The 12573-nt window shown below is 43.4% G+C and overlaps 1 protein-coding gene and 1 long non-coding RNA gene across 14 annotated transcripts in view; one reads left to right on the top strand and one right to left on the bottom strand.

Moving 5' to 3' along the window:
• Positions 1–5116, bottom strand: part of LOC133843853 (uncharacterized) — a 38692-nt gene extending 33576 nt beyond the window's left edge. Inside the window, exon 1 of the long non-coding RNA XR_009894550.1 lies at positions 4979–5116. This is a non-coding gene — a long non-coding RNA (uncharacterized LOC133843853). The remainder of the gene's footprint in view (positions 1–4978) is intronic.
• The window catches only part of LOC133842037 (protein turtle), a 44592-nt gene that overhangs the window by 20434 nt on the left and 11585 nt on the right, over positions 1–12573 (top strand). For 5 of the 13 annotated variants that reach the window (XR_009894419.1, XM_062274972.1, XM_062275051.1 and 2 more), the window contains 6 exons: positions 3488–3770; positions 5038–5279; positions 5622–5696; positions 7555–7825; positions 7970–8833; positions 9273–9377. Coding sequence is in view for 11 of the 13 variants with exons in the window: in XM_062274972.1 (XP_062130956.1) it covers positions 3488–3770; positions 5038–5279; positions 5622–5696; positions 7555–7825; positions 7970–8833; positions 9273–9377 (1840 nt within the window). In the remaining 2 variants the exon portion in view is untranslated. The remainder of the gene's footprint in view (positions 1–3487; positions 3771–5037; positions 5280–5621; positions 5697–7554; positions 7826–7969; positions 8834–9272; positions 9378–12573) is intronic. The other 8 variants (XR_009894425.1, XM_062275373.1, XM_062275767.1 and 5 more) reach the window with 4 other exon arrangements.

Here is a 12573-nt window from a genome sequence, read left to right as displayed (position 1 = left end):
AGAAAACTTTGCCACGATAAAACAGCAAAGTTTGCATGAAGATATCTTGCTCTGCAGACTATTTCTGTGTGATGAACTTAATAATTAAATACAAGAATTTGAAACGTAATTAACAAGGCGGAATCATTACATATTTCCCTCAACTCTCTGTCTGACTAACAGCATATTCGAGTACATTTCACTAGAAATACCAATCCTCAACTCAAATTTCACCACCAAACCAAACCAGCACTGCAAATCCGTTGAAGTGTAGAGCAAGCCGTAAGGTACAATTTATTTCTATTACATTTACAAGCAAGCGAACAAATGAAATGCGCAGCAAACTCGCAAACGCCGCATTGCCATAAAATGGCTGCAATTTCATTATGCAAATATTTTTCTAGAGCACAAAAATAAAGAAATTTTACCTTTACCTCCTTTTCCCATTGAAATTCCTAGTTACTTTTTTTGTATGCTTTCACATTACACAATAGACCCAAGCAAAAATATGATTTATCTGATGTACTGTAACACGTAATCTGTAACTTTTATTCGATATCTGCTCACTGTTTCCCATTACGTATTATGACGCCTGCATGAATTAGTTATAAAATAGCATCGTAGCATCTAGTAACACGTAGCTGATCCCTTCAGACTCTGAAAATGCAACTACGACTGGCTGGTTGACGGCCAGGCAGCAAGGTCTATGAGCTTAACTTTCATAATTTGAAGCACGCCTAAGCCGCTGCAAGCCGATAAACTTACTTTATTGTTGCTGCTTGATAGCAAAGTTAAACCGAGCAAAAACTAAGAAAAACCGCAAGGATAATAAAGTAGAAATGTAGACGCTGTGTTCTGCTCTATGTGCTGTATGCTGTGGTGGCCTTTCTTAGGTCCACGTCAACGCTTTACGCTTTATACTTTGCTTTGGAGCCCGAAAGCAGCGAGCATTGAGCGGAATATTGCAGCTAAAGTTTTGTGAGTCTGTGTGTATATAGTATCTATATCTGCGACTGCGATTTGTAGCACTATCTGTATCTGGGTGAGTGCTGCCTCGCGTGTCTCTGTCTGAGTGAATATAAGTAAGGGAATCTCACTGTTCGTGACTGTACTACGACGCACGCACGTGCATGTGCGTGTGTGTGTGTGTGTGTCTTCGTCTCCGTTTGCTTCTTCGTTTGTGTGTGTATTTGTGCATTTGGACAGATAACGTCGCCGCTGCTTTTTGTGCCAAGTTAAAAGTTTTACAAGCATTTTTAATGCCAAACAAAGTTATAAGTACTGCAAAAAGTAAGTTTATGTTTTGCTGCGATAAAAATACACACACGCATACGTTGAAACAGTCGTCGCTTTGTCGTATTAAGAATATGCCGGCAAATTGTGGCAGGGCAGCAGAGCAGCAGTAAATGAATGAATTAAAGGGATTAAGATGGCTTTAGCTTTTAATTTATATGACTAGCTTTCTACTTCTACTACTTCTCTTTGCCTCTGTTGTTCTCTTCCTTTTTTTTTTCATTCTTTCTATGCTTTATTTTGTTTGTATGAGACTAATTATATATGGAACAGTATTGCACATAAAAATGGCAAGTTTTTGCCTTACGCACACTCTTCGAAAGCACAAACGTATAGCGATTTTACATTAAAGTGCGCTGCCACACACACACTCATAAAATTTACGTTGCCTACTTCTGTGCGTTTCAGGCGCGTTCCTTTGCTGACTGTTATTTGGTTTAAGGGGCCCAAAGCCAGACTGCCCTAGCTTGTCCTGGCTGCTACAGTCCAACTAAGGAGCGGTGTCTTCGTTCGTTGCCTTAGTTGCAATCTAAATTAATTGCTACTGAATAAATTAGGCGGAAAAATGTTTACTGAGTCAACTTATGACGCTTCTGCGAGTGCGAATATTAATTTTGGCACTCGCTCGACTGCCTGCCAACAACGTTGGGTTGCGCTCTAATAAATATGTGAAAGCCCACGAATGCCATGGCATCTTCCAAGTCCCCTGGTGTCTACTTTCTACTATACATGCTGCTATGTTGTGCTTGCTTGCCGCTGCCAAAGCAAATTATTTCATATGTCAGCCGGGAAAATTATTAAAACGTATACGTAGACACATATATGAGTATAGTCATATGCTCATAGTCTCGTATAGCGATATACTCATCTTGCCTTTGCCGTAGTCCTCGCACTCCACATTTAATAAACGAGGCGAGAAGACACTCGACGGCTCATGGTATAATTACAAAAATAAATCGATTAGCTTTGATGCTCCCGCATGCTCGGGAGTATGAGTAATATGCCTACCAATTATTTAACCAAAATCAATTATTTCGCTCCTCTCGTATCAAAAATTTGCAGCCAGACAATTAAGGACACGCATCAGACTCAAACTTACTACTGGAAATGTGTATATGTAGTATGTATTGTTATTACAAGTGGCGATACTTGATGTGGCCAAGTCGTGCGAAAGAAATTGCATGACTTCATCTAAATGCACATGCGCTGCAATCCCTGATACATTCAATATATTTTGCATTCTCTGCTGCCAGTTGCGAATAACAAATAAATAAACAAAAAACAAAACAAACTGACATTGCGGGAGTGAGAAAGCTTGACTGCAGGTTGACCCCAATTGTTGTAGTTTGCCCCAAAATATTTTACATGCACATTTTTTATCAGCTCAAGCTAGAATTTCAAATGTATCTCTCTCCGTAGCTGGGCTTTGTTGTTTTAGTTGTTCGCACATGATTTATTGTTGCCAGGATGCGCAGGCACTCCAACTGTAGTTGTTGCTGTTTCTGTTGATGGCCATGCAAACTGAACGCCTATGCAATAGTGAGATGGGGGGAAGGATAGCTGCAGGCTGCTGCAGCTACCAAGTGTGTCCTTGTTGATAGTGAAAATGTGACCGTGTGCGTCTGCATATCATAAATGTTTCTTTCAGTTTTTCTCTCTTTCTCTCTCTTTCTCTCTCTTTCGGTCACAGGGATAGACAACTGTTTCGTTGGCAGCGCAATTTCTACACGTTAACGTGATGACTTTTTTATTGTCTCATGTTGACTTTGTTTTTCAAAATGTAACCCCTCGTCCTGATATGATTTTTACAATATCATTGCAAGTGTTGAGTCTGTCGTAATTCAATTTTATTTTTGACAGTTTTGGTGTGTGTTGCAGTCCCACTTCAACTAGATTAACATTCCTACACCTGTATGTATTTGCACCCTTCCCGATTTAATAATGCATGCTGTAAACTAACTATTTTAGTTACCCAATTTGTGTTGTAAATAATCATTTTGTTTGTTTAACATATGGCATCATTTTATGTATATAAATTGTCTTGGAATATGTAAAAATGTTTTAGCATAAGTTGAGTCAATGCCATAAATTCGTACATCAGTATGTAAATCAATGCAAAACTATCGAATCGAATCGACTCGAAGCCACACGAAAATCTTGATCTCTGTACTCACTAGTCAATTTCAATTCAATTCTATGCACCGCACAAAAACAGGGCTCCGATCTGCCCATCTACATTTGGTATGAGAGCTACCCGGAACACATTGAAGAGGGCTACAAAGGACGTGTGTCACGTGTATCGCAGGACTCGCCTTTCGGCTCCGCTTCACTCAACTTGACGAGCATCAGGGAGTCGGATCAGGGCTGGTACGAGTGCAAGGTCGTATTCCTGAACCGTGATCCCAAGCAACATAAGAATGGTACATGGTTCCACTTAGATGTACATGCACCGCCGCGCTTTAGTGTTACACCAGAGGATATTATATATGTTAATTTAGGTGAGTCTCAACAATGATAAATGCCAAAGCCATCAATAATAACCCCCCCACGGCCAAAACTCACCGAAAACTCAGTAAGATTGTCAAAGCTGAGTTGACTCATATTTTGCCGTGTTATTTGCAATAAATGACGTTTCATAGATTAAGTTTAGTGGAGTAGGAGCTCAAGCCATTGCCTGCGTTTGCCTCGCTCTCGCCTCGAGAATTCTATCCAATTTTGACTGTGTCAAATGGTTGGCAATTTGTTGCAGTGTCCCCTAAAGAGTCTGTCATCTTGAAATGAGCTACGAGTCTATTTATGGGCACGACCCCGGGGCCTCGAACAAACGGTGCCCATCGACCATCGCCCATCGCACCGCCCAGCGTTCACTCATGCGTCATAATGGTGCGCACTAGTAAAAAGTGTGGCATACTTTTCAACTCTGGTCCACAGAGAATACGCTTGTTTGAGCTACCGTTACTTATGTGCCCTCATTTGTCGTCTTTCGCCGAATGCCCCGAACACTCAACAGTCGGCACTTAATACTGAATACTCAATGCCCGACAAAATCGATAAGCCTTTATGCGTGTGGAATCGCAGACCAAATCGAATTTCCGTCGCTTAATCAAAGTTAAAATGTTTACGCGCAGCCACTCAGCATTGCGACAGCCAGCAGCCAGTGGCATCCAAGACACACACAAACTCACACACAACAATTCGAAAGCCAAACAAAAGACAACGGTTGCGCCGGAAATGCGTCAAGAGAAAATGGCGCTGCACCGCATAAATCAGACAGCTCTGATGGTTTGTCAGACAACTCAGGCGGCACAAAGCTGAGCAACAGAGCTATAACAACAACAACAACGACAACGGTAGCATCCACGAATAACGACTAAAGTAACAACAATGCACGGCCTTATTGTGCTCTATTGTCTGCTACAAATGGCGATGGCAGCACCAAGTGCGAGTAGTTAGCCGACAAAGCACAGTAAGGGGCGCTGTTCCTTGCAACTACAGTACTCGGTACTCAGTACTCATATATAGTATAAGGACGCATGCAGCGGGAGGTCGAGCCAGCAACTACCGTTAGCCGGAAGACGAGTAATGCAAATGGCAGGCAGGCGCATGCAATTTTCTTTCAGTTTTTTATAGCCGCATTACTGCATTCAGTAGTAGTATAGTAATGTTAGGCACACGAGCGAGAAGCGTAACAATTGCCAGCACTTACCTTATTAATTTGCCATTGTGCATTGTCGTTGCCTCGGCTGCGTTATTTGTTTCTTGCAGGTGACTCAATTATACTCAATTGCCAAGCCGATGGCACACCAACGCCAGAGATTCTTTGGTACAAGGACGCAAATCCAGTTGATCCCTCGCCCACGGTGGGCATCTTCAACGATGGTACCGAGCTACGGATATCAACCATACGCCACGAGGACATTGGAGAATACACTTGCATTGCACGCAATGGTGAGGGGCAAGTCTCCCATACGGCCCGTGTTATAATTGCGGGTGGCGCTGTAATAATGGTAAAAACCTATAAAACAAATGACTTAATTATCAGATAAATAACTAAACAAATATTATCAAATAGTTAGACATGTAAATCCAACAAAATTTAAATGATTGCATAAGGCTTATTAAATCGACGACATTAAATTAAAATACACCCTTCTCTTTAGAAGACATTGGTTGATATAGTTGTATTTTCGTTTCCATTATAATGGATATCCATTGTATGCACAGAAGACCCAAAAAAAATAAAATAAAATAAAAAATAGCAATCAGTGAAATTCTAACACAATCTTCCCTATAATTTCTGCACACGAACACAAACAAATTAAACAATTCTCCTACTAACAATTTAAAAGGACAAAGCGGCACGAAATAAAAATACGCTTACTAAATCCAAAATAAACGGCATCTCTGAAAAATTTACTATAAGAGTAAGTTTTCAAATTTTGTTCATAATCTCTTTTCGTGCATTTTCTGCATAATAGTTATCTTATAATCTGTTAAGCGCTTTACCATTAAACAAATCAAAACTGCTTTGCCCAACGCCTAACAGACAAACAACCGAACTCAAAGCAAACTAATCATCCAAAATGTTTTCTTTTCCTTTCGCTGGATTTTTACAAAACAGCAAAACTCAAACTCACAGCCAAAATCAGAAGCCATCAGTGCTGATCAAAAACCAAACCATTCTCAGGCATGCCATTTTCGCACGTACTCGACCAAACAACACCATCCCAACTAGTCGACCAATCCGCCCATAGACCGACGAGACCGTCAGCCAGGAAACGTCATCAGCTTTGGCCAACACAAAAAAATTCAGACCAAAACGCGGCCTTACATTTGCACTTTACCAACGAGAGCACACCCCATATCCGAAAGCACAAAAAAGAAAGGAGAGCAAAAAAAAAGTATTACAAGTGTGCAACTTTTTATGTGCTCTGCATTCGGGGTCTCTGTCTGTCTGTCTGTCTGTCTGTCGGTCTGTTGGTCGATGAGTCGGTTGGCGGGATGCGGACGGTACTGCCTTTGTGCTGGTCGCGCCCGCATTTGGGATTCGTCCAGCCTCGCTTGCCAGTAACAACAACTGCAAACCAAAAAGTGCCAACAGCGGCAAAAACCCATAGCGAAAAGGGTCTCGGCGAGCGCACACTTGACATGGTCATTCGTCCAGCCTGAGCCAGACTCCCCGACTCCCTTTCTGCCATTTACTATTTACAACATGCATACAAATAGCCGCCCGTGTTGCCAAACATACATTCATATAGTGCCTCCCTCCTTTCCATACAAAAAAACCAAACATACACATACACACATGCACGTTAAAGCGTTCAAGCGATGTCTGCCTTCTAATATGAATAGCATACTTTTGTGCGCCGTCCGCTAATGTATTTGCATTTCGGGTATTTACAGTAAGTCAAGCAACCACACTACACACATGCACATGGCATGCCATAAAATATTGACGTTTAAGCCATTAAGATTTAAATTTCTGACCTTTTCTAGAACAGAAAACAGCAAATGCAGTAGCAATTCATATTAAATATGCGTAGATTCTGGTTCGCTTTTTGCTAACTGATTATCCAAATGTGTTTGCACTTGAAACGCAAAATTAAATATGGGTTGAGTTCACAAGCAATTTATTTTGGAATATGCGTTGAGCAATATCCTTTTGTCAACCCACATCACTCGAGCCACACAACTAAAAACTAACTGAAGACAGACTTTTTTCAATCGAGTTGCCTCAAAGCGATGTGGCCATTGAATAAATCGAGAAGATGAGCAGAATGCACTCATGCAATTACCAAAGGCAGATCGAAATGAAGGAATGGGTTTGAATGTTGTCGCTGACATTTGACTGACAACTTGTCAATGCCAGTAGGGAAGAGCAAGAGCACAGAAAGAAACAACATTTCATACTTGCTGTACATGTGACAGAAGCATTGTTATTTCCCAAAGGGGAACCGAGGGTTTGAGGTATGAGGTAGTATCGATGACGAGAAGTCGGAAAGAAATGTGCTGTCAAGCGAGAAACATGCATTGTGACTACTAGAGACATTGTGAATTTTGGGATCAGGTGAACCGCAAAGTTAGAGTTCTACATTATAATCAACGCATCCTAAACGCAAGCTTCATGTTTTTTGAATTAGTCAACAGTCAAACGTCAACCGTCAACAGTCAACAATCGAAACGCGTCTTTAGTCTGCATATGTCAGAAACTCATGCTGCTCCTAAGCAAATATCATCATAAACCTTTGCTGTGTTCTCTCTCCCTCTGTTTCATTTTCACAGGTGCCGCCCACCAACCAAACGAAACTCGAGGGCGAAAAAGTGATATTCTCATGCGAGGCTAAGGCAATGCCTGGCAATGTCACAGTGCGCTGGTTCCGCGAGGGTTCTCCGGTGCGTGAGGTGGCTTCGCTGGAGACACGTGTCACCATTCGCAAGGATGGCTCGCTTATTATCAACCCCATCAGCGCCGACGACTCTGGCCAGTATTTGTGCGAAGTGACCAACGGCATTGGGGATCCGCAAAGTGCTTCGGCCTACCTGAGTGTTGAATGTGAGTAGAGTACATAACTTTTAAATCCCTTAACCAACCATCGTCGATAATAAACCTCATTTAAAGCTAAAGTGACAAATTTTGGTGTAGACACTCTGGACAACTTTTCTACTTGCTTAAACTAAATGTGACATTCTCTTGCAGATCCTGCTAAAGTGACCTTCACGCCAACTGTGCAGTATCTCCCCTTTCGCTTGGCCGGCGTTGTGCAGTGCTACATCAAGTCGAATCCGCAGCTGCAGTATGTCACCTGGACCAAGGATAAGCGTCTGCTGGAGCCCTATCAGATGAAGGACATCGTGGTAATGGCCAACGGTTCGTTGCTCTTCACGCGCGTCAACGAGGACCATCAAGGACGATACACGTGCACACCGTACAATGCACAGGGCACCCAGGGCGACTCGGGCGTGATGGAAGTGCTGGTTCGCAAGCCTCCGGCGTTCACCGTCGAACCGGAAACGCTTTACCAACGCAAGGTCGGCGACAGCGTCGAGATGCACTGCGACGCCGTCGAGGCGGAGGGCACCGAGCGTCCAACCATCAAGTGGCAACGCCAGGAGGGCGAACAACTCTCCGACTCACAGCGCAATCGGGTCAAAATCTCTGGCGGCAACATTACCATCGAGAATTTGCGCCGCGATGACTTTGGGTACTATCAGTGTGTGGTCTCCAATGAGGTGGCCACCTTAATGGCCGTCACCCAGCTGGTCATCGAGGGCACGCAGCCGCATGCGCCCTACAACATCACGGGTAAGGCCACCGAGTCATCGATTACGCTGCAGTGGCTGCCCGGCTACAGCGGTGGCTCCGAGTACAAGCAGGACTACACGATTTGGTATCGCGAGGCGGGGGTCAACGACTGGCAGACCATATCGGTGACGCCGTCCGGCAGCACACAGGTAACCATCAATGGCTTGGCCTCCGGCACCAGCTATGAGTTCCAGGTGGTGGGGCGCAATGTCCTCGGCGATGGCATGATGAGCAAAGTGATGACTGTGCGTACTCTGGGTGAGTGTTCCGTTTCCACCATATTCCTTATTAGTGTGTTTAGTGTTTAGCTTTGGTTTCAAACTTTGATTTTGATTTTGATATCCATATTGATTTTCCTATTTCCTTTTTGGGTTTGCTGCAGTTTTTCAAATTGCGCGTTGCTAGATCAGCGTTCTGCACATTCTCATACTACAAACTTTATGCACTGTTGAGACGCGAGTCTCGTTAATCTGGATTGGCTCTAACATAACGCTCTTGTTTTTCTCTCGTTTTTTCTTCTCTTTTCTCACGATCTCGATCTCGATCTCCATCGAACCAACCAACCAACCAACCAAACCAAAAACGCTACTCTCGTTATTAACTTTCTCATACTAATCATGCGAAACCAAATCAATTGCCAAATACTCAATCGCGCATTGAATTTTGAATTTTTCTCGCTGCTGGTGACCCCCACAAGGCAAAAATTCAAATTCAATAGAAGACGCTCCGGCAGCGCCACGTAATGTCAAGGCTGCAACACAACCGCCCGATCACTTATTTCAGCCAATGCCAGACGAAGCTGGTAAGAGAACTACCATAAATCTACCATAAAACAAACAAAAAACAATACCTATACCTATAGTTATTTGTACGATATGTTAAAACCAAATACGAAACGCCATTGTGAGCATCAATTTAAAGTCTACGACAACGACAACAAACATGGGCACATGATGTATTTATTTGCAACTCTCAGAATTAAGTCGAAAATAAGGCAGGACTCAAAACGAAGATGCCAGCGAAAAATGGCTGCCACATCAAGCTTATTTAATTTTCCAGGCTAGCGACTTTCGCTCGGTTCCTCCCAGAGCTCCCCAGAGTTTCCCTTGCCTGGTTCCGCGTATACCTTGCAGAGCAAAAAACCACAGCAAATGGGTACGCAGAGAAAATACAAAAAATGACGGAGCTTACGGCAAAAGGTAGTCGACGAAAAACAACAATTAAATATTCGAAGCAATTATATACAGTGAGCAACAGAGGAAGCCAGCTTCTCCAGTTGGTCTTAGGCCCCACTCTTCCCAACCCACCCCCGCCCCACCACGCCTCCCATATCACTGTCCCTGGGTCTGTTCCACTTTTGGATTCACCACTGTTATTGGCTGCCAACGCACGCCCTAAATTCGCGCCAAGTCCCTCGGGCATAACTCGGCACATGTGCGTCTCCTGGGCGGAGAGAACGAGAGAGGCGATGAAAGTGAATATTACATTTTCATGCTGCACTCGCACACTCATAACTGATGTGTGTACGTACATTGAGTATGTGAGGCCATTGAGGTGTAAAAGTGTGTGTGTGTGCGTGTATGTGTGAGTGTAAGGTGAATAAGCCAGAGCGCGTTGTTCCGCTTTTTGCAACGCAACGTAATTAAAGCAGTTTGTCCCACATTTAATTATTTAAATTAATTGAACTGTTTTTACAATTGTGCCCCGCGCGGACAAACACAAACACAAGCGCACACACGTGTGTATACGCATACAGAGTAACAGACACAGACACAGACACAGACGTGATGTCGTCGTTGTCGTGTGGCGCAGGTCGTGCGGTCGATATGACAACGCCCACGCCAACAACAATGGCAACACAACAGCACAACAATAATAAAAACAACAACAACAACAACAACGACAACGACAAGTGAAACAAGAGCAACAGTGGCGTGGCTGGGTGGCGTAATTTAAACAAGCATATTACCAAATGCCGAGCCACATTTAACACAGGCAACAAAAAAGACTTACAGGCGACTCCCTGTCCCGCCCCCTCTTCTCAGCATTCTCCTGCCGGGGCAGAGTGTGTAGCTGAGTGTGTAGGTGCGGCAATTTGAATACCATCGTGGCTGCGTGTTTTTCCAACCGTTTTGCGATAATAGTTAATTTTTTACTTTACCCTCTGCCTCTGTCTGCACCACATTCAGTCAGCCCCGGCCTTGCTCCCCTATCTTCCTCTCTTCATTACCCTCCACTCCCCTTTCTCTCTTTCTCTCTCTCTCTCTCTCGCTGTGTCTCTCTCACTCACTGTAAAGGCCACCTCTACTCTTAGCCCAACGAAACGTACTCGTACTTTAGTACACGCACGCACACGCATACAACCACACAAAGTACAACACAACAGAATACGAAATGACACACACACAAGCCTACATACCGATACTTGCACAAACACCCACACTCACACTCACACACACACACACACACACACTTGCATACGCATATGTAAGTGTTTTCCCCCCATTTAGCGTATTTATTATACTCGTATTAGTGTCCCTTGTATGTGCCTGTGTTTGTAGCTCTGCATCTGTATCTGTATCTATATCTGTATCTGTGTCTGTGTCTGTGTCTGTCTCTGCGTGTAGTTGTATGTGTATCTCGGTGCGTTTGGCGCACGCGTATGTTAAGCAACAACAAAATGACTACAACAACAACAAGTACAACGACAAGTATGGCAATGGCAACAGTAACAACAACGCTTACGCCAACGGTAACATCTACAACAACAACAATAACAACAACACCACCAAAAACAACAACAACAACAATAGCAGCGTCAACTAACAGCCAAATGTGTTGTGTGTTGTGTAATGCAACCCTGGATTTCGTGTACGTGTGTACCTTTGGCGCTTGTAGCGAAACACCTACAGACCATCCTACATCCTACATCCCTGCATCCCTACATCCTACAACCATCAAGCCACGCATCCATCCTTCCAGCCATCTATCCATCCATACAGCAAGCTCACTCACACAACACATCCTTTCACCTCATATGACCCAGAGCAGCTAAACACCACGGTGAAGAGCCGCTACCCAAACAACAACAACCAAGAACAACAACCAGCCAACCAACAACGACAAGAACAACAACTACAACAACAACTATAACAACAGCCTCGGCTACAACAACAACTGTCATTAACATTGCCGCAGAAACAACAAACAGAAATAATATTTCTTTTTGGCTTTTTTCTCTGCTCCTTTAGTGTTTTTTTTATTAATCTTTTATTTTTTCGTTTTTTTTTGTTTTCGTAAATCCTGCATAAAAACCATATTTCAACCTCGCGCGTAAAGCAATTTATGTGCTTGTATGCGTGTGAGTGTGTTTGTGTTTGTGTCTGTACTCACGAGTGTGCGTGTGCGAGCGAGGCATTCCCCATACGCCCCGTGTACACGCCATACGCCATACACCATGCGAAATACGAAATACGAAATACGCCAAGTCGCATGCTCACTGCTGCCTTGCTGTTGTTTTATGCTTTCGCGTCGTAACGCTTAAAAATTAATAACAACGTAAACGGGTAACAACAGTGAGCGAACAACAACAGCAACAACAACACCACATGATCAGTAACAAATTTCCTTTCAGACAGCACAAAAAGAAAGCAGATAAAGCAACAACAAGAACAGCCGGAAATCATGTCAAGGCTGATTACGTTTAACACACACACACTCGCCAACCGACACACTTTTTGCCCGTAGTTGCGAATTTATGAATATTCAATGCATTTCACTGTCATAATTGCAGAGCACCAGCTTTTTGCAGTTGTTTTTTGATCCGTGCCTGTGGCACGCAGTACAAACAAACACACACACATTCACGTATTTTGTTGCCGACATTATTCGCATATTGCTAGCATACACACTCACACACACACACACACATACGTATGCGTAATTGTTGCGTTAAAATCCCATCACTATACTTATAGCTCATACAGCATATGCTCAAT

The sequence above is a fragment of the Drosophila sulfurigaster genome, chromosome 2L, assembly GCF_023558435.1.
Source record: "Drosophila sulfurigaster albostrigata strain 15112-1811.04 chromosome 2L, ASM2355843v2, whole genome shotgun sequence".
Classification (NCBI taxonomy): domain Eukaryota; kingdom Metazoa; phylum Arthropoda; class Insecta; order Diptera; family Drosophilidae; genus Drosophila; species Drosophila sulfurigaster.
The sequence above is the reverse complement of the archived record's forward strand: the minus strand, read 5'-3'. Positions and strand labels throughout refer to the sequence as shown.